We start from the raw sequence: 23,877 nt of genomic DNA, 5'->3' as shown, positions 1-23,877 counted from the left end.
GTTTAGTTTGAGCGTTGGGTGAGCTATTTGACACTAGATAAACGGCACAGCTATGATAAACCCCCCAAGAAACTTGACTCTGTAAATAAAAATATTTTCTCTTACCCAAAGAGAGCAGCATAAAAAAATATAAACACACGTCACTCACAGAGGCACTCGCTGAGCAGTTTATTCTGATATATAAATATATATATACACTCACTGATCTCTTCCATTTGTTAGAGAAATTGAAGAGAGTGAAGGGGAGAGAGAGTTCAGTTCATTACAGAGGTTGTGAATGCCTAGACATCAAGCTAAGGAACAATTCAAAACTTTTAGAATGAAAAATGAGGTGAATGTTGATAAACTAATAACTTTTCCAACTCTAGACATTGCGCCAGGGAGGGTGCAAAATACGACTTTATGAAAAAAAGGACAGTTTAAAGAAAGCTTGAAACAACAGACCCTTTTTAAAAAAAAACAAAAAAAAAACTTTTTAGAGAATGTTTCCCCCATGAGTGGAGTAAAAGATCGTTGTTTGCCGGGTCGGTGAGTTGTAGGTCTGTCACAGTGTTCTGGGGTCTCTCATTCTCCAAGGATAACAGGCTCTTTGCTCATGTGAGCATCTCCCTATGGCCCCCACGGTACAGCAATTATAAGGATTATACAAAGAATCTGCAGGCCTGTAAAGTCGCAGCAGCTTCAGGTTAAAAGTATGTCTCCTGAATTAAAGAGGTGAGAGGGACCTGTAACCTGGAAATCCGCCTTTATGGGAATTTGCATTATGTATATTATTGTTTTATTTGTTTTATTTGCATATCGCACTGAGCTACAGACGCACAGATGAACACAAGCAGCAGCAGTTTACTTACACGTAAAAGTCCATTATGATGAGCACCAGGTCCCACAGTGAGTCTGTCATACCTTATCTTTATTGGCCTTCCCCAGTCTCTGCCCCATGTAAAGCGTTCCCTTTTATCTGCTGCCAGAGCCGTGCTCCATCTCCTGCTGCTCCACTTCTCTGCTGGATCGCTTGCTAGAGGCCAGTCTGCCTTGTGTATGACAGTAGCGCAGTCTGAGCGATAGCAGTAGCACAATGCTGACAATCTACCTGTATCAGAGTTTCTATTTATCAGGCCCAAGTACAGGGCAGGGATTCTGGGGAATGTTACCATTTTCCCCATATAATATTTTTTCACATTTATAAACAAAGTTACTAATGCGCATGATATCATCAGGTAAAGTCAAAACTTTGTAGCATGAAATAATTAAACATTAGAAAGTTGAAGCAAAACCTAATGCTTACGAGTGTTGTTGGAAAAGAAGCACAATTCAGACACAATTCCGTCTCTCAGCCAGCCGACCCTCTTCCCAGTTCGGACTGCTTAAAGGGACATACGGGAAGGCTGCACATTTATTATGGATGAGCGCTATTATCGCGCTATTATGCTGGTCATTAGACTTCTTGTAGGAAATAGGCAGCAGTGGCCCCCAGTTAAGGAACATTTTCATTATACTGAATATAACGTGTTATCTTCATTTATGGTTCATCCTACAGCTTGCCATCACACTTTCCTTCAAGTGACCAGTGCTTTTAAAAGCTTCCCCTGTTCACTTCTACAGCAATGAAAATAGACATTTGCTGTGGGTTTCAGCAAATGATAAGTCAGCTCTTATTGTAATTGCTAAAGGGAAGAGAGGGGGATATGGAGTAAGGGAATGGTGGGGAGAAAGTGTTCTCCTTACAGTACTGTGAGCCACCTCTCAGCTGTCGCCTTATTTCTGTGGATTACAGCAATCCTGCAGTGTGATTTCTACATCATTTTCAGTTTAGTTTTTGCCTTTGAATTTTACTTTTAAGTATATAATGTATTCAAGAGTAGCCCCTTTTGCAGGCTTTTTCTAAGAATATATATATATATATACACACACACACACACACACACACACACACACACACACACACATATATATATTTTCAAAAAGAACCAGCAACACTGGGTTATTTTTAGTAGTGAAAAAATATATTTAGTAAGGCATGTATAGCCTTATACATGCCTTACTAAATATATTTTTTCACTACTAAAAATAACCCAGTGTTGCTGGTTCTTTTTGAAACTATACTAAACTTTAACCGTGCAACTGAGTGAAGTTCAGAAGCGGAGTGCCACCCATTGCACAAGTTATATACACACATATACACACACACACATATATATATATATATATATATATATATATATATATATATATATATATATATATATATATATATATACACATACATACACACATACACACACACACACACACACACATATATATATATAATGTATATAATAAGTAGGCATCAGTATTAGGTAAAGAATTTGCTGGCTAAATCCCATCACAAAAGAAGTATAACCTAAAACCACAAAAGCTAAGGAATCTCATTAAAATAAGCTGCAGAAATGGAACTTGGTAGATTGGACTGAAATCGTGTAGTGTCTCTTTGAAAAGAAAATGCTGGGTGAGTTCTTATTTAAAAAAAAAAAAAAAAAATGGGGATGGAATTCATTTCTGAAATCCCAAACAAAACTGTAGAGGGTTTTCGTGCATCCAGTAAAATAAGGATTTAAAGTGATTATTCATGTGTTTCATTTTGGCAATGACTGCACAGTTGTAAAGCAAATCAACTTTATATTAAATATAGAGTGAAACATTTCCCCCCTTGACTATGCGAAAAGTCCTTGATGTCTTGTTAATAGGAGTGCTAGACCCTTGAAAGAGAACATTAATTTGGTGTCAAAATTCCATTTCTATCCCAAACCCCAACATCAGGTCCTTATGTGACTGCAGCCATCAGCAGACAATGAACATCTTCATAAAAAAGTTTGATAGTTGAAAGGATTGTGACATCACACTATAGCAAGAAGCACTGCTGCTACACAGCCCAAACCCATTTAGCCTCATTAAACAGAACAAAATCCATTTTTCCAAATAAGACCCATGTAGCACTGAAAAAAATCTAACTGCCTTGTAAAACTGGAATTAAGCCACATGTCGGCCAAGTTTGAGCCCCCTGTATGTCATTCAGAGAGCACATTCAGTTCTTGTTTTCCAGCTGTAGAATGCCATAACTTTTGTGTTGCTTAGAAATATGTAAATACAAAAGATTAAAGTTTCACTTCTTTTTAACTGTGTAAACAGAACCATTTAATGGGGCTCTTAACCTTAAGATACTGAAGTGCATCATTTTCTTACATAGTGCTTTGATGTGTAATGAGAGTCATCAGGCTCTATTGAACTCTATATGGAGAGATAGTTTACTTTAACCAGAGAACCACTTACAGTAGATATGCACGTGAGTCTCTCCATATATGTCTGTGTGGAAATATATATAGTTCAGGCCACCAAATGCATTCACTATGTAGTGGAGAAAGTATTTTCTTGTTGGAAACACGTAGCATAGACTGTGTAAATTGGGTCAAGAGGAAACTTCTCTGCCTTACTTGCCTTGCATTAATAATGCCTATAAAAAATATTAATAGTTCTAGTTGCTATAGCAGAATCACCAGAAAAAATATATATATAATGAAACAAAAAAAATATATATATAATGAAACAAAAAAGACCGCACTCACAGGACTTGTCATAAAAAAAAAGCCACAAAGGCTGTGCTTTTATTCCTCAACGTTTCGGCTATCCAACTCTAGCCGTCCTCAGGAGGACGGCTAGAGTTGGATAGCCGAAACATTGAGGAATAAAAGCACAGCCCTTGTGGCTTTTTTTTTATGACAAGTCCTGTGAGTGCGGTCTTTTTTGTTTCATTGAATACACGTAAGTTCTACCAGCACCAAGGCTTTCAACAAATCATTGTGGAGTGCACCAGTTTGGACTCTTTTATATATATATATATATATATATATATATATATATATATATATATATATATATATATAAATCTATATATCTTGACAAAGGTCTGAGATGTAGACCGAAACGTTGATCTTCCCAGTAAACCTCTCTTTATTTTCTACAAATCCTGTGAGTGCTGGGTCATTCTACTTGCTATTGTTGAACTACAATTCTGCACCCATGTACTTGCTGCATTGGAGAGTGCTTCCTTCTAGTATGTCTAGTATATATACATATATATATATATATATATATTTTTTTTTTTTTTTTTTTTAATTTAATGGCGATTTAAAGCATGATGTTTTCAATATGGTCTGCCTGAAGTCCTGGAGACACACAAGCACTGATTTACATGTCGTTTTATGGAAAGTGTAGTTAACAGAGTTCTCCTTCCATTAATAGTTGTGCAGCAGGCGTGAAACACTCTGTATTTTTTGAGGCATGAATATGACAGATGAGTAATTTTTTTTTCAAGGGGATATAAGCAAGCTTCTTGGCTGGAAAAATAAACACCAGAGACAGACAGCCCTATAAATCAAATCAAATGCTGCACAAAATGTATCTGCCAAAATATTTACTCTCAACTCTACTCCTAAAATCACAATTTTAATTAGTGCTATATATATATATAAACTTGTTAAGCAACTTGCCCGGGTGCTGGTAAATAAGGTAAATAAAGTAGCATAGTACTGCACTCAACGGGAATGCTTGTGAAAAAATCCGATGTTTCAAACACCAACTGTGCTCTTTCTCAGGAGCACTGTATATATATGTATATATATATCCCTCCATTTATCTGCACGCACCACTCAACACAACAATTACCGGGTGCTCACCAAAATCCTCATACTCCACCAGATGAAAGCACTCACGGGTCAGTCATATGAGTACAAATAGCAAAAGTTTTATTCCAACAACCGCACATCTACGCGTTTCGATCCCACTGGATCGTCATCAGGATGACGATCCAGTGGGATCGAAACGCGTAGATGTGCGGTTGTTGGAATAAAACTTTTGCTATTTGTACTCATATGACTGACCCGTGAGTGCTTTCATCTGGTGGAGTATGTATATATATATATATATATTTTTTTTTTTAACCTGGAAGAATATCTAAATTTAATTAGATACATTTAGCACAAAATATGCCGTTTTAAATATTTAAAAACTTTATAGAAAAAGAACATTCTGCTTCTAGGCCATATTCACTACAAAATATAAATGTGTGATACAAATAACAGGACATAAACTATATTAGGGGTTATCTTCGCTTTAGAAAATGGTTAGGCAGCCTATGATACTGCTAGTAATTCCATATTCTGTATATTGAGTATGTGTATATGTGTGTGTGTGTCTGTATATATGTATATGTGTGTGTGTGTGTGTGTGTGTATGTGTGTGAGTGTATATATGTGTGAGTGTATATGTGTGTGTGTATATGTTTGTGAGTGTATATATGTGAGTGTATATGTGTGTGTGTGTGTATATGTGTGTGAGTGTATATGTGTGTGAGTGTATATGTGTGTGTGTGTGTGTATGTGTTTGAGTGTATATATGTGTGAGTGTATATGTGTGTGTGTATATGTTTCTGAGTGTATATATGTGTGTGTGGGATGGTGGTGGCATGTTCTATTTGGATTGATTGGTGTCATGTTCAGTTTGCAGGTAGTTACTATGCAGAGTATATAATAGTCAGTGTTGCACAAGGCACAAGAAGGCAAATTAAATTAACATTCTCTTACCCCTTTATTACATTTGTCCCAAAGTGGCAAAAAATGTTTTTTGTTTCTCAAATGGATGGAGTGGCAGGAGGAATATTGCAAACTGAACTGGCTGCATGCTTTGCATTGATGCCTCACAAATAAATATAAAAGGAGCACTGCTTAAAGGATTTACAGACTTTCACTTGTGTATTAAATCAATGGATGGACAAAGCATGGCCTGACCAGATTTTGCTGCGGCTTTCAGAGGGTGCTGGGTGTTGTAGTAGAACTGTAACTGGCACATGTTTGTTTTATATGCCGTTATATATTTGGGATTTTTTAATGATGTTAAGGGAATTATAATGAAATTATCCTTGGTGCTATGCATGCTACACTATTCTACGTGAATGGTATGTGACATAGCCTTGTGTCAGCTAGATAGATAGATGAATAGATATATAGATAGAGATATATACAGGAGAGGGACTTGCTTGCTTTTTTACTCACTAGAAGTTTGTTCTATCCATATCAGCATTTACATTTATTCTATATATTCTGCAATGTCACTAAGTGCTACTATACACATGTTTTGCTCCCTGTTGACATTAAATGCCTAAACTAATAGCTAATGGTTTTCTATTGTTTTACCATGTTTTTTTCCCTCAATTTCCGCTGTTTGTACTTAATTACTTGCATAAACAAACTATAAATTGCACATAGTTGTTTAAACATTACAAAGTGCAGCACACTAGCCTAGATAAAATATTGTTTCTTTCAATTGTGTTTACCATGTGTTTAACCTCCTCTAAAAATACAATGTAAAAAGAAGATTTTGGAATCCTGTGGGTTCCTTATTACAGGAAGGTGCAGCTACTGACCTAAAGGGATTTCAATTGACTACTAGCAGGCTGTTCAGAAAGTAGAAAGAGAATGTTTCAGCGACATTTCCTCAACAGACACACATGTTGTAAGGGATCAGTCACAAAATGAGTTCTTACTGATAAGATCATAATAATATTAATTCATTGTGTTTTCTTGGGTCAATTAAAGTGCAAGAATTGCACTCCCATAGAAAAGAATGTAAAAAGAAAAGCACATAAAGTCAACTTTTTAAAGTTAACCTACATAAAACTGAGGGTTTTGAGAGGTAGACTTCAGGGGGGGGGGCTAGAGTCTGCCATCCTTGTAATAATCTGTGCTGTTCTGCATATATTGTTTTCTTCATCTAGTGGAATCTAAAGTGTTGTATATCAAACATGCCTAGAAGTGGACGCAAAATATAGTCAAGTGGTTTTGCCATTAGGCATGCCACCATGGAAAAGTATATTGGAAACTTTCCTAAAATGCAGTCATGAATTTCTAGGCATGTTCTGCCCTTTTTGTGATTAATTTGGAATACAAAAGACACAATCAAACTGAGAGAATCGAGTAGACGCCGGATTTAATCAGGACATCAGTATTTGTACAGTTCCTCTTTTCATCACATTAGCACATGAATGGCCTGTTTATTGATAGTGCTAGTCTATTATAAATTCAACATTTCAATGAAATCCATAAAGATCATTTTCACCAGACTATTAGCACTTAATAAAACGTACACACACCCATATACATTCTGACACACATAGGGGCAGATTTATCAAAGGTCGAATTTCGTAATGAAATATACTTCGAAATTCGACCATCGAACGGCTATACTTCATCTTCTAATGTCGAAGTCGAAGTTTTTTTGTACTGAATTTGATCGTTTTGCGAACGATTCCAACGATTTCAGTGATCGATCGAACGATTTTACTTCGACTACAAAAAACGTCGAAAAATGCATTAGAAGGTCCCCATAGGTTAACATAGCACTTTGGCAGCTATAATTTGGCGAACTATTGAAGTCAAAGTTTTTTTAAAGAGACAGTACTTCGATTATCGAATGGTCGAACATTTGCACGATTTTACTTCAAATCGAGGTTGAAGTAAATTCAAAGTCATAGCATCCTATTTGATGGTCGAAGTATCCAAAAAATTACTTTGAATTTCGAATTTTTTTACTTCGAAAATTCCCTCGAATTCACTTCGACCCTTGATAAATCTGCCCCATATACTTTATATTACTTACTTTATAGCAACTGGGCAATTTTGAGGTTGGGCTGAAGGAGCACTCATTCTCATATTCCAGGGCCAAATTCAGATAAAACAACAGTTTCTTATACTCTATGCTCAACAGTGGATTTAGTTGTTTATGTTCATAATTTTAAAAAGAATATAAAACTGGGAAAAAGTATTATCTAGAATTACACCTATGTAATATTCTTCTTATTAAGTACGAATTTAATAATGTGTGAAAAATATTGGTTCAGTTCAGGTAGAAATATTATGATTTCTATTGATATTTTAATGAAATCTTATAGAAACATGTTTTGGCTTTTGATAACTATAATTTCCTAGTGTTTTATGAGGCTATTTAAAAAAACTTAATTAGAATAAACTTCATGTAATATTGAAGTCCTGATTGCATATTAACAAGTCCAGTCAAATTAGTCTGAGACCAAATGATCAAGTAAAGCCAATCTTTTTATATCCTTCCAAATTAATGACACAAATTTATTGATCATATGCCATTTGGAAAAAGTACAAAAAAGATAAATTAAAAACATACTGATACTGTCAATGGAAATATGCAACTAGGCCCTTAACAGTTATTAATATTAATACAATCATCTATTCTCCTTATTTTAAAACATTGTTACTTGATTTTTGCAAAATAATTATTTTGTTATTTCTCTTTAAGGATTTAGGCTTGTTTAACGGAATGTAGGGTCAAGAGCAAGCAGTTAAGAAAATCATAGGTTCATTTTAATTACATTATTCCATGTTGTGTGTCAATTTCTTAAAAAGAAAAAAATATATATTATGACAATTATCAGGACTGTGAATCTGAATTTAGAATGATTCTTTGAATGACAAGTTTATACAAGGTTTTTTTTAATTAAATAAAGCTATGAGCACAATTTTATTTGTTGAATACTTAAGAATGAATTTTAATCTTTTTGGAGGGAGATCAATTTTACCATTTTGGTTCAAATGTTACTTTTATTCTCTGTGTAAGAGGATACAGTGTAACAACTTGTCTTTCTGTTGTAAAAGGAAATGCTCCAAGAGAAGAGCTTGTCAGAAAGTGAGGACGGGTTTCCAACAACCCAAACAGCTGGACATGCAGAGGCTGCTGCAGGATCACCAACACTGGGAGTAGCAGGTCTGAGCACCTCTTTGAGCAGCCCACAAAGCCAGGATCCAGAGCAGGTAAAACAAATCTCTTCCTAATATAATCCAGGTTTGCCTCCACATATTAAAAGGCCCTGGAGAACTATACATGCAAGGCCCTTATCCCAAATCACTAAATCTTCTTTAACCCTGTTGTTGATGCAAAATAAGTGCTGCATTACTGTACTGTGTATGTAGTTAAGTTTATTAACACCAGATAGCTTGTCAGTTTCAGACCACACATATGCTATGCAAGCACAATTGCCCTGGAAACAAGAGATAATTACAGTATTTCATAATATGTCAAATAGACCATATGTTTCAAACTGAGCTTTTCAGTGGGCAGCCCATGTGTCCCATAGGATAAGAGGAGATTTAGCAGTTTTTTTTATTGTGTGATATTCAGTAGCACTTAGCTTTTATGTAAACATGCATCTACAGGGCCAGAGGTAGGCTTTATGAAACTGGCATATACATTAAAATAATAGTATCACATAACAAATTACAAATATAAAACTATGTTAGCTCATTTGATCTTTAGATAGCATAGAAAATAGAACAGAATTAGAACATCATAGTGATTGCTAGGTAGCTAGTATCTAACAAAACAAACTGTACATTGAAATGTTAACACTCATACTTGGCAGACTAAGAAAATATTTGTCTGAATCTTTAAAGGAACAGTAACATGAAACTTAAATTAGTTTGCCCTTAATGAAAAAAAAAACCACCAGCACACATTTAACTTTACATTCGCAAAGACTTTATTAAGAAATATCTTAACAATACTCCGCTTGCGCTCCTCTTCTGAAAAGGCGACATGGCGACGATCCATCTGGCGGCGCTCGATTTCTCCCCCCTGCCTTCTATAGGAGATAGCCAGCGAGGAGAAATTGAGCGCCGCCAGATGGATCGTCGCCATCTTGCCTTTTCAGAAGAGGAGTAAGTATCAGTAAGATATTTCCTAATTAAGTCTTTGCGAATGTAAAGTTAAATGTGTGCTGGTGGTTTTTTTTTCATTAAAGGCAACAAAATTTTTTATAAAAAAAATTTCATGTTACTGTTCATGTAATCCCTATTTACAAATTGCATCAGGGATTAAGGAATTGGAGGGATGTTAGAGTTCAGTGCTGCAGCTAAGATCTAACTCTCCATGAAGCAGAATGGTGTTTGGCTGCTCAAAGTCCAAATGGACATCCTTTTCTTCTTTGATGTGAAAATATGTATATTGGTTAAAACATTTTCCTAAAGAGTAGCATTTTTTGCTGGAGTTGCAATGGCTGAATGACGTTGTTAATAATAGACTGTTACACCAGTCCATATTTTTTGAAGAGTTAATAATTGTGGCAATTTTCAAAAAATGATATCAATGCCCTAGATTCCACAGTTTCATTAATAAATCTTCCCCCCAAAATCTGGTTCATGGTGCTTAGAGGCCAGAGTTAGAGAAGAAAGAAATTCTGGGTACTGAAGAAAGACTCCTTTCCTAATATTAGCGAAAAATACTTAAATCAAAGATGTAGACCACAGGTTGGAAATTTTTTATGCTTCTCATACAATGCAATGATAAGAAATTAATTATTACCGAGGTAACTCCTTCGAAAGCTGTAGTGTCAAGGGGAATGCTGCATTTTGCCATCTGCAAATTTTTGAGTGAACTGTGGCAAACAGGGTACCCCTAATGCTGAACATAATAAAGGTATTTCATAGGAAAGATACTACTTTATAATAAAGTCAGGAACAGGCAGTGTTTAGAATAGTCTAGCTGACCTTTAATATTGTCTGGGATCTCTGCTTCCTGTGATAGTGTTGCTCTGCACAAATGGAAATTGTATATATGTACATATAGTAGCATACCTTTCAACTGTCCAGCTTTTAGCAGGACAGTCCCAATTTTGACAGCTCAACAGTCATTGATTGTTACTGAAATGTCCTAACTTTCTCTTAATCTCCTGTACTGAACAGCCAGAAAAAGATAAAAAGTTTCAAAAACTTAACTGGACAATGATTTAAATCTTGCGCAAAAATGTAGTAGACTTCGGATGCGCAAAATACAAAGGGATTCCACCCCAAAATCGAAATTAGAACAAACAGTTTGATATGCGCTTCCGTTTAAGAAATAAAAATAAAGATAAAAATAAATACACCAACTTTCAGTATCCACCAAGGTCCGGAGCCGAAGATGGTTTCTGGGTTACCATCTTCGGCTCCGAACCTTGGTGGACTATAGGGAAACTTTGGGACAATTGGGGGATACTGAAAGTTGGTGTATTTATTTTTATCTTTATTTTTATTTCTTAAACGGAAGCGCATATCAAACTGTTTGTTCTAATTTCAAAAACTTAACTGGCTTTTGCCAGAGAGCCCAGAATATGTGGCAGGTGCACTTCGATACATTTGTAACAATTTAAAATAAGCAAAGAAACAATTGTAACAATTTAAGATTATCAGGTCTCTTGGGGAAACTGTGACTTCCAGCTTATATGGCAATTCACCATTATTAGCAAAACTATAATAACACAGAAATGTGTTCAAACTTTCATAACCTGCCAAATTTTGTAAAATGAGCATGGCAATTAGGTAGTGTAGCCACAAAATGGGCATGGGCAAAACATTTCAACATGCATTTCAACCTGCTCCGAGGGACAAATCGTTTTCCAAAATGTTGGGAGGTATGTAGTAGCTTACTTGGAGGTTCATCTATAAAGGTTGAATTTTAGAGGTTTTTGAAACCATGATTAAACTCTATGGGGAAATGTAAGTAAAGTCAAAAAGAGTAAAACAATTTGCACAAATAAGAATAATAAATTGCATTTTGCAATGTAATATTCTTTCATAGACTGTTATTGCATTGCGAATTTTAATTGCGCATTGCACACTTTTAAGAAGTGCTTGAAGATGTCATAATCTTTTGGCGCAAACATAACAACTTTTTCAGTAAGAAAATTCTCAATCTTCTATTGGCGGAAGTGGTCGCTAAAGAGTTTCCAGGTTTCAGAAGTTATATTAAATTTGGGCAAAGGAAAAAATTGGTTTGCACAAAGGCATACATTTACGCATTGCGAATAGTTATTCCATTACCAACTTTAATTACATTCCCCCATATTTCTATAAGTTATTAAAAGATCCAAATAGAAAAATTATATGAAAAAAATGGACGATGCACTAAGAGATATGAAAACCTCTAAAACCTCTAAAAATCCAAGTCTCACTTGACCAAATAGGTCCTCAACAGCTTTTACCTGGCAAATTTTTCGAATTTAGTTTTTTGTTGGTTTTCTTTGTTTTTATACTAATCAATAAATCACAAATTTTCAGAGCTGCAAAGAAATACAGAAAAAACACAAATGAGGGAATGTAATAAAAGTTGATAATGGAAAAAATATTTGCAATATGAAAAGTTATGCCTCTGTGCGAACAAATTTTCCTTTGTGCGAATTTAATATAGCTTTTGCCAACCCAGAAACTGTTTAGCGACCACTTCTGACAGTGGAAGAAGGTTTGCGCCAGTGCGCAGTGAACGTGATAAAACTTCGTACTGAAAAGTTATGTTTGCTCCAAAGATTACGACACCTTCAAGCACTTCTGAAAAGTGGGCAATGCGCAATGAAAATTCGCAATGAAAATTCGCAATGTAATAACAGTTTAAAGATGAGTAATACATTGCGAAATGTGAATTTTAATTCTTATTTGTACAAATTGTTTTGCTCTTTGCGACTTTTATTACATTCCTCCAAAAGACATTTGTGACTAGTCTATATAGTGGATAGTGACCAAAGAGACTGCAAACCAGGCCAACAGACAGGGAGAACTGTAGTATGAAATGTAGTTCCTTTGATTATGTAGTTGTTTGCTTGCTTTTCTTTAAGTTTTGTCATCCACAATAATCATTTTCTTGCTATTTGTTATTCAAAGTTAATTGTTTCATCCTATCTCACCCTGTCCTTTACACTATACATAAAAAAAACATACGTTCCTTTTTTCTAAATTAAAACAAGTAATAGATAGTCCTGTTTTAGAGAAAAAAAATATATGTTTGAGGATATTTATATAAGATTCACATCTAGGGGCAGATTTACTAAGCTCGAGTGAAGAATTCGAATGAAAAAAAATTCAAATTTTGAAGTATTTTTTTGGGTACTTCGACCATCGAATGGGTCAAATTTGATCGGATTCGATTGAATCGAATGATTCTAACGATTCAAAGTAAAAATTGTTAGACTATTCGACCATTTGACCATTCGATAGTCGAAGTACTGTCTCTTTAAGAAATACTTCGACTTCATACTTCACGACTTTAAACCTACCGAGCTACGTTAGCCTATGGGCACTTTTCTAAGGTTTTTTTGATCGAATAAAAATCCTTTGATCGATCGCTTAAAAACGTTCGATCGAAGCATTTGCGCTAAATCCTTCAAATTCGATATTCGAAATCGAAGGATTTTACTTCGAGGGTCGAATTCGAGGGTTTATTAACCCTCGAAATTTGACCCTTGATAAATTTGCCCCCTAATGTTGCTTCTGTTGATGTAACAAATTACACTGAATAACATTTCCAAATCTGTTTTACGTTCCCAGTCTTAATGTGGCCATACACGGGCAGATTAAAGCTGGCGATTTCCTTTAGACCAATTCGGCAGCTATGTGTGGGGGCTTCCGACCGGGTCCTCCTGATCGATATCAGGCCAAAAATCGGGCAGATATCGATCGGTCAAGTTTGATTTTTGTGTACAATCCAGGACCGCATTGGCTAGTTGATGTGGTCCTGCGACCCGTCGGAGCCCATTCATAGTATCGTAATCCAATCGTTCGGCCCCAGGTTGATCGATATCGCCCAGCCGTTAGTTGGCATATCGGGTTAAGATTCGCTCGTTTGTCGACCTTGCCAAATGAGCGGATCTTATAGTGTATGGCCACCTTTACTTTATTTTTGTGTTTCACTCTTTCCCTATAAACTATTTTTTAAACCAGGAAACATCTTACCCTGCTTTGGTATACAATATAATAGCAAATGGAGCATAGGGGAAGGAACATCTATTGAAATCTGAGACAACTTGATGAATCCCTCCATTCTCACTGTTGTTTTGGCACCTTTCCGTTTTCAGAACTTTCTACAAAACACAGGCAAAACTTTTTGGCAGTTTATCTGTGATTTTTTTTTTATGGGTGACTAACCACTAAAATCTGTGGAATTTTGAAACATGCAAAATGGTTTTACTTTTCAGCAATATTATTTAACTCTTAGACCAAAAAAATATTATTTCGCTAATATAGAGTTTCAAATATTTCTATTGCATGAAAATTCTAGCAGTACTAATGATAATAAAAGCGATTCCAGTAATAATAATAACAATAACAGTACACATACAAGTGCTTTAATTGGGTGTTCTAATATTCTTACCAGAGATTCCCCAGTTCTGTGCATACTGGTTGCAAATGCCCTTGTTGGATCATGACACTAACAGGGAATACTGTACTGAATCCCAATCACTTACCTGCACGTCAATTGACCCAATTCAAAGAGGGTTATAATATCTGTTAGATGGTTATAATACCATTATTATAGACCATTACAATGGGATCCCCTTAACCTGTGCTTAGCTGAGCATTCTTTTTGTTTCATTGTTTCAGTTTGTGGATCTGCACAACACTCTGTCATGCTGAGCTGAAGTCCAGTTATCATTTTAACTGTATGATATCTTGCTCCATTTTTGGGATACTGGTTAAGGGCAGGAAATATATGCTACTGTTTATTTGTGGGCAGGGCAGATCAACATATTACTACACAGAAAAATCTTTAAGAAAGCAACAATATTTTTGTCTCTTTAAATGTTGGAAGCACTCTCTACACTAGCCAACTCACACTTACTCTTTCTCTCAATGGCAAGGAGGTCCAGTGGTCCACATAATAACCTCTAATTTTGAATGATATGCTTCTGTTGAGAACATTCTAAAAATATGTAAGGCTTCCTTTAGCAACCACTGGTTACATCTAAACACCTGTTACTGTCTTAAAAAGGTTACTTCTATGACATGTATATATAGCCCAATAAGGAAGGTCTGGGGGCATTTATTTCAGGGTTTTTCAACTTGGAGATGGCCTTCAAGTTATTGTCATCACTTAACCAACTCAAAAGTTCCACAGATTTTTAATATATTTTGGGTATGTGAATTAATCTGGCCATGCAAAAAGTGCAACAGCTCTGTTCTTGATTAGTATTATATTATTTATATTGTATTATATATATTTTCTTATATAGCACCAACATATTGCTTTGCAGATATTATTCATTTTTACATCAGTTCCTAAATTTACACCATCCTTCTGGGCATTATATGATACCCAGAGCAAAATTTAGATCTGTGTATATGTTGGTTATCAGTTAGAAGCGAAACTGTTCTGTTATGCTTTAAAGAAAAAAAATAGTAAAACGTACTTCCTTTGAAATGTTTTGGAGCCAATGGGATCCATTGTGATATAGGCATTTTTTTGCTTTGCGATAACAGAAGCTCCTTTTCACTATGCTATATCTATTCTTCATACAAAAAAAAGCTTCCCATGTTGCATATTTCTTCAAAACCCATGCCTGGACAGATCCTTAGATAGTCAGGGGTAGAGCTGGGGAGGACCCCAGTTTAATTGTTTGATTTGAATATCAAGAATGGATAATAATATCTAATATCATATTTGAAACAGAGTGTAAAGCAAAAATCTAGCAAAAAATGTCATGGCTGCTAAAACCATGAATATAGCCAACATACTGTACTGAATGAAAAAGTTCACTAATCCCTTTTGGTAATCAACACTCATAGTTTCATACTGAGTTTAAGTCATGCTAAAAGATTAATAGCTACTACTTGTAGCTGACTCCAAATACGTTTTGTTGTTTCCTACAGGGAGGTAATAAACGACATGACTCTTAGAAAATCTATTATGTCTGTGATAAGCCTTAGCTATCCAGAGGCAACAATTTTCTTTGCAATACTAACTTGATGAGCATAAGCCAATAATTTGACCAATATTTGCAGTAATCATTTCAATAAATAAAAATAAAATATGCAAGAAAAATTCCCTTTCCTAAAATAGTAGTTTTGAAAAGTCACTTCCAGTTCTGTACAATTATAGAAAACATACATATGTTAATTTTGTTTATGCTGTTGCTTTTTACAATTTATTCTGCTGCATATAAATGTTTTGGAGGCTACATTCAAGTATTTAAATGAACTTTATAGAATCATCAGTGTGTCTTCTGCCAGTTTTATTCTGCACTGAAAATAAACTGAAAGTCTGTGAAAATGAACTGTTAAATATTATGCTGAAAGTTTAATACACTCCTTTATTAACATGTTCTACACACTAGCAATCAAGCCACATCACACTTAATCACTGGTTTTGGTAACTGAAGGCAATGATGTTCCATTGGTCTAGACCAAAGTGTTCTTTATGGGTTACAATTGTGGTATTGAAGCTTTTAAATACAGGAGAAATATTTCATGTGTTCTGCAGGCTGTGTAAGATGAAATAGAAATAATTTCTGCACTTTGTTAATTGCTGGGACAAGATGTTTTGCAATTTAAACCTTATGCATATGTAATTCAAAAATAATAGTATCATGATTATATTCATACACAGTATGTGCTGCAAGTGCATTGTAAGTTATGATTGATATGCACTTTTTACAATTCAGCTGTTAAAAGTTTAAGGTTCTTCAGAAAATAAGATGTTGTTCCTAAAAGTAACAGTAACACCAACAAATGAAAGTGTTTCAAAGGAATGACAATATAATGTACTGTTGGCCTCCATTGGTAGAACTGGTGTGTTTGCTTTAGAAACATACTATAGTTTATATAAACAAGCTTCTGTGTAACCATGGGGTCAGCCATTCAAGCACAGGATACACAGGAGATAACAGATACGTTCTGAAGAATCCCATAGTAGACTATAGAGGTTATCTGCTGTATATCCTGTGCCTTTTCTCTTTTTTCACATTTGAATGGCTGCCCCCATGGCTAGACAACAGCTTGTTTATATAAACTATATTTGTGTTTCTGAAGCAAACACCCCAGTTTTACCAGTGCAGGGCAACAGGAAATTATATTGTCATTCCTTTAAAACACTTTAATTTGTTGGTGCTACTGTTCCTATAAAGGTAACTGACTATGACTATTGTAAAAAAAAAAACATTACACAATTGCAGTGAATGTCCCACAGTTTTATTATTAATTTTATTTTTTTTAATGCAGAAACAATTTATAAGTGCATTTGCCCAACCTAGTATTTTATTCCTACTGCAAAATCTAATTCATGCTGTGTGTCAGTCATGCATTGCAAAATGCTGGAATCAGCCTATAAGACCAGTTGAAATCAGTTACTGACTCAAAGCATGAGTTTACTGGTTGCAGCCAGGGAGAACATGTTAGGTTGAGGAACAACTGAATCAATACATTTATAAGCAACTAAGAAGAAAATACAAACCATTTATGAAACATTTTTTATTAAACATTTACTGTATCAAATTTTTTATAGAATTTTTAAATTAGCAAACCCTTTGACATGCATTAATAAAACAGTTTTTTAGGGCGTCTGTTATATCCAGCTTTCTTACATTTTCAAGTTGATCTGGGAGTACAATATGTGATCCCTTACTGGGAAACCCATTATACAGAAAGCTCTAAATTACGAGAAGGCCATCTACAATAGAGTCCATTTTAAGCAAATAATTCACATGTTTAAAAAAACGATTTCTCTGTAACAATAAAACAATACCTTGTACTTTATGGTAACTAAACTGAATAAATCCATAAAGTGACAAAACAATTCTTCTGGGTTTATTTAGGGGGCCCATTCACTTAGCTCGAGTGAAGGAATAGAGGAAAAATACTTTGAATTTCAAAGTGTTTTTTTTTGGCTACTTCGACCATCGAATGGGCTACTTCGACCTTCGAATTAGAATCGAACGATTCGAACCATAAATCATTCGACCATTCGATAGTCGAAGTACTGTCTCTTTAAAAAAAACTTCGACCCCCTAGTTCGCCACCTAAAACCTACCGAGGCCAATGTTAGCCTATGGGGAAGGTCCCTATAGGCTTCCTATCAATTTTTTGATCGAAGGATAATCCTTCGATCGATGGATTAAAATCCTTCGAATCGTTCAATTCGAAGTATTTAATCGTTCCATCAAACGATTATTCGTTCGATCGAACGAATTGTGCTAAATCCTTCGACTTCGATATTCGAAGTCCAAGGATTTTAATTCGGCAGTCGAATATCGAGGGTTAATTAACCCTCGATATTCGACCCTAGGTAAATTTGCCCCTTAATTTTTATAAGATTTTTAGAAGACCCAAGGTTGGTAATCTAAATTTATGGAAAGATTGCTCGCTTATCCAGGTACCAAGCATTCTGGATGATAGATCCTATTCCTGTACTGATTTATGCCGATTTCACTTGCAACCTTTTGTTTGCATGCAAATGTGTATGGTGTTGAAGGACACTGTGTGGTTAAATGAGCTCCATCACATCACTTTGTTTTTACATTTAACATGTTGAAAACAAGACATTTTACTTTTATACCTGATTTGACTTGTCAGTTGTGTGTGTATGTATATATATATGCTCATATACTGTATATACACACATATAACTGCCATAAGGTAACCAGGACTTGCTTACTGCAAATTCCATCATGATTCTTGTCTGTACAGCAGATGAAGCAAACCAAGCCCCCTGCTGACTTGACTTTTCTGATTATCTACAAAAAAACAGACTGCTGATTGATCATAGAAAATGGAATTTGCTTGTAAAAAATAGTAAATAACTCTAAATTTAAAACCACCAGATTTCATTTCTTTTAGAAGATAGATATACTGGCACTCTAACAGTTAAAACCTCTAGCCAGGTGCTTCTCTTTTAGTAACCCATAGCAGCAAATCAGCAGGGCAAACGTAATGCCTTTCATTACATTGCTCTGATGGAAATCTATAAATTTAAGGTTACAATGCAAAATGAAATTGAACTTATTTACAGTACATGCTATGATTACATTCACAGTCCTGAACATGCAGTTTACATTAATTTGACACTATGGGGCCTATTTACTAACAATCGCATTTCTATTTTTTCCTCAAATCTCGAAGAAATAATAGGTTATAGGTTTTCCCACATTTTCTTAAATCTCTAAAAACTTGAGATTTTATTAAGGACGTTTTTTTAATCATCAAATTTTTCTGGTCCAGATTTTAAAGGGGAAAAACGAACATTTTTAGAGCGAAACATTGAATTTTTTGAGATTTATTATGCACTGAAGCTGCTAAAAATTAAGATCCGAAAATACTCAAGATAAAACCTGCCAAAATCATGTAGAAGTCAATGGCAAACGGAACATGTTTTAAACCTTCAGGATTCTCTATAGTTTTGGGCTGTTTGATGCTGGTTTTCATTTGATTATCTGATAAATTCAAGTTGTCAAGGCGACAGTTCGATAAAGTCAAGTTAAAGTTAAAAAAATGGCATGCTTTATGTTAAAGGAGAATGAACCACTACACAAAAATTGTATCCAGCTGCCACCCCTTCATACCTTACTAATGTCCCATGTGAATCGCTAACCTGATGTCACACACACTTGAAAAGATTCATCATTAGCCTGCTTGCCTCTGAAAGCACATTCCTTAGCTTCCGCCATTTTTATCTCCTGTATTTCCTGTGAGGCTTGCAGCAAAATAATTTTGCTAAAATGAGACTGTTGATAAATAAGCCTCCAAGGCCAACATTCACTTCTATTTAGCCATTAAACTTGCAAAACAAGTGAATTTGAAACAAAATCTAGATGACATACTTAGCTGAGGAGCAGCCAACTTTAAATAATATCAATAACAGTGTGTTGACCTTTGATAAAGCCAGTTAATTTCTTCTTACTTTGATATTCAAAATTTGCCCACTTACCTTCAATGGACCCTTTTCTGGGCCTGCCCTCCGTGGCATCTGAGGCTTTCTCTACGTTCTGAATGAACTGCGCCATTATAGTTATTTACTAGCCATACATAATTGCTAATCTGGGCTAAGATATTGTACATGGACATCACAGAGGAACTATATTTTCGGGTTTATCCTTCCTATCTGCTTTGGAAATCATCACATGTAATCCTTTGCCAGATCCTGTTAATTCCATCATTACACCCAGAGGTCATTGGGCCCAATCTGCCGCCTGAGGTGGGAAATTACTTGAGCACAAATGATTTATTGTAAGTTACAGAAGGAACTCATAAGGCTTATGAGGAATGTAACCACAAGGGTGGCAAGCCACAAAATAATTATCATTGATACTTGTGCCTATACATGCACCTGACAGTTGCCTGTACCAGCATGGAGCTCCAATGCACCTGTCCAGCCTTCCCCCAATAAATTACTCACAAGTGCAGATATTGGTGCAAGGTAACCATGCAATTACTGATAGCCTACACATTATTGTATTTCTAGGGTTCCACTAGTGGCTTATGTCAATAATAATAAGCAATAATTGCTGACTTGTGCCAAGCAAATCACATGCTAATGCAGTTCCTAATGTCCCTACATCAGTGTGCAAGAAGGGATTCCATTCCCACTATTCAGATTTAGTCACACAAACACTTAGCATTCATTTTGGTGCAATTGTGTTAGACACAAATTAGCAGGTGGCTGCACTTACAGTAGAATTCTGGGAAAACATTATATTGTGGGGGAAATCTTGATTTGTACCCAATAAGGACAGTTCGCTCTACACACTTTGTTCATAAATTGGCCTTTAGTTACCTCCCTTACAGTATGCCATCTGAGAATAGGTTCTCATTTGAGATACAACATTGCCAGAATTTGTTCACACCTCAATGAATTCATGCACCCTGAATATATATACTCTATGCTTTCCTAAATCATTCATATATTACTATATACTGATACACTCTCCCAAAAGGTGTGCTTGGACTATAGTCATTCTATAATGATTGATTTCTAATATATCTTTCAAGATGACCTTTATACATTCTATAAAACTTTACATTATGTGATATTAATTTACATAGCCGAGAAGGAGTAGTTGGATTAAAGCATGAAATGAACAAGTTTATTTTTACACTCACAGTTAGACATTACATTGACAAGTGGACTCCTCAATGGACCCTTCGCCTTCAGCCATCCCATTGAATCCCATTGAATCCCATTATTACATACTGTATGAAACAACAGGAGCCAGAAATGGTGAAAATGGTCACAGCATTTATTCACATTTTATCAAATAAATAAGACCTTCCAGCCTCACCCCAAGGTAATATTCAAAGCTAGAATTCCATAAGAGATCGCTACTATGCTCTGTCGCTCCTCACTTGAGATCAGCACTATGTCATTATATCCACCATGGAGAGAACCTCCTTTCTTCCTCTTCTAAATTTACCTGTGCAGTATTTTGGCAAGGTCCTACCTATGCTGTGACAAATTTGAAATACACTATCATATATCCATTGTTTTCATCCAGAGGAAGGTAAAAAACCCAGCCTGAAGCCACTGCCAATTATGCCTCAAGAGGGAAAAAAATCCTTCCTGAGCCCAGTGGCGATCAGAAACATTCCCTGGATCACGCTTTTGACATTCATTTAGCAGATGTTTAAACTGTATAACTGTACCAAAACCACAATATAACAGTAAACAGGAACATCAGAAAAACACATTTGCTTAATAATAGATGATATGAGAACATAAAGAGAAACTCCTGACATTTCACACCTGCTTAGAAGATAAGGAAGTGAACTGCTTCTTCCCCTGACATCACATCTCTCTCTTTCTCTGCCCCCAACCTGGCTTTCCCTGCCTGAATGGGGTTGTTCACCTTCAATTTAATTTTTTAATTTTTTGATGTAGAGAGGGACATTCTGAGACCATTTGCAATTGGTTTTAATTTTTTATTATTTGCGGTTTTTGACTTATTTAGCTTTTTATTCAGCAGCTCACCAGTTTGTAATTTCAGCGTTCTGGTTCTTAGGGTCAAAATTCTCCTAGTAACCAAGCACTGATTTGAATTTACTACAGCTATGAATGCTTTAATAAAAAATAGAAATTGGATTTCATGTTTAATTTGAAAAGGACATTAAATTATTATACAGATTTTTGTGTCTGGGTGACAGGTCCACTTTAAGTATTAATTTTGTAGGTATAGTTATTCTTTAACTGATATGTTTCCACTAGGTTCATTATGATGGGTACAATAGAGAGTTCTTTCAGCTTGATTAAAACAGAGATTGTGTAATTTTTGAAAAATACTGTTTAAAAGTTATTGCATACAGGTTTAAACAATTGATGGATTTGATTGTGTCCTGCATTAGAAGAAGTCTCATACACTGATATTTGGAATACCATTACCATTATTTAAAAGCAAGGTATCCCCAAATCACAGACAGCAAATTGTAAGTCTGAAAATATATTAGAGCAGTGATCACCCAACCAGTGGCCAGGGCTGGCCAAGCCAACTGGACGCCATAGGCAACCTGGCCGGCCGACTCCTGTGTGCATGCTCCCACCAACCGCAAATGTGGAGAGTGGTAGAGGGGAGGGAGTGGAGAGTGACAGAGTGGAAAGTGATGGGGGGAGGAAGGGGAGAGTGACAGAGGGCAGTGAACAGGGACTAAGGGTAGGCAAAAGACACTTTAAAAGATACCTGCCCATCACTCCCCTATCATTGTTCCAGTAGCGTCAGCCACATAGAGGAAATAGCCAATCACGGTCCTTAATTGGCATCCCAGGGACTTTTTTCATACTTGTTTTTTTTACATTTGAATGTGTCTATTCGGTAAATAAGGTTGGGGACCTCTGCATTAGAGAGACAACACAATTAAATAATTAAATTACAAATTAAATTGTATCCTGGGCCTACTGAAAAACAGAACATTAAAGATTGCATAGCCCATTTTCCCTACACTAGAGTCCTGCGCGGGTCAATTTTTTTGGACCCGTACCCGACCAATACCCGCAACCTGCAATCCGCAAACTGGACCCGCAAACCACATTCTTACCCGCTTGGACCTGCTACCCAACCTCCAAGTACCTTATCCGCAACACGGACCCGTGACCAGCGCCAGTTGCCGCCCCGACCCCTCCTCACGGCGCTCACATTTTCTGCGCAGGAGGAGGTCTGGGCGCTGCACAATTGCGCTCTCTGCACCAGAAGAGCCGAATTTCCGGGTTGAAAACCGGAAATTTGGCTCTTAGTTACCAGGAGCGGCATTTTTGCCGCCTCTGGTAATCAGGGGGGCGCTGCCGCCTGAGGCGAGTGTCTCAACTCGCCTCATTGGTGGAGCGCCCCTGCCCGTGACCCGCCGACCATCAAGAATCAGGAAGTGCTGTCATTGTAAACCAGAAGTGACATCATTGGAAGTAGCTGTGATCAGAAAAAAAGGAGTAAAACAGGAAGTGCTGTCATTGTAAACCCAAAGTGACGTCATCGGACCTAGACGTGACCAGAAAAAAGGAGTAAATATCGCTATTGAGAAGACCTGCAGCCCGACCCGCAACCTGCAGAACCGCCAACAGAGTCTGTACCCGCACCGGGAACTTCTATCTGCAACTTGCAGGATACCGCAGGTTTTTGAGGGCAACCCGCGGGTACCCGACCCACTGCAGGACTCTACCCTACACTGAGTTTCTAGTACAATGCAAAGCACAGAATGACTGATTATAATGTTAAATATTTACTTCCTGAACTTTAATTATTAAAAATGTAGCTGATGACATAAAGTCTGAAATAACGATTTATGCATAAAGCCATGTCACTTTCACATATTTAATTTAACTGGGCATGTAAGCCTTTGCAGTCTCGTGGCTATACTGCTAGAAAGAAAACAAATTAGTAAAATATATGCAGAATTATATTTATAAAGGCTTAGCTGGACTCTATATGCTTAGCTGTAAGGCTAAGCAGGTCCTACTCCTGTCCGAAGGCTAACTAAACACAACAAAGGTATTCACTTGTTCAGTAAGCGGCCTTCGGCTAACTCCTCGGTAACTTATAATATCCTT

General features: G+C 36.1%; 1 protein-coding gene across 1 annotated transcript in view; it reads left to right on the top strand.

Annotated features, from left to right (window-relative positions):
• Positions 1-23,877, top strand: part of tbx4.S (T-box 4 S homeolog) — a 102,985-nt gene that overhangs the window by 1,399 nt on the left and 77,709 nt on the right. Inside the window, exon 2 of the mRNA XM_018249613.2 lies at positions 8,718-8,873. Coding sequence (XP_018105102.1) covers positions 8,721-8,873 — 153 coding nt within the window. The 5' untranslated portion in view covers positions 8,718-8,720. The remainder of the gene's footprint in view (positions 1-8,717; positions 8,874-23,877) is intronic.

This window comes from Xenopus laevis, chromosome 2S (assembly GCF_017654675.1).
Source record: "Xenopus laevis strain J_2021 chromosome 2S, Xenopus_laevis_v10.1, whole genome shotgun sequence".
Taxonomy (NCBI): domain Eukaryota; kingdom Metazoa; phylum Chordata; class Amphibia; order Anura; family Pipidae; genus Xenopus; species Xenopus laevis.
The sequence above is the reverse complement of the archived record's forward strand: the minus strand, read 5'-3'. Positions and strand labels throughout refer to the sequence as shown.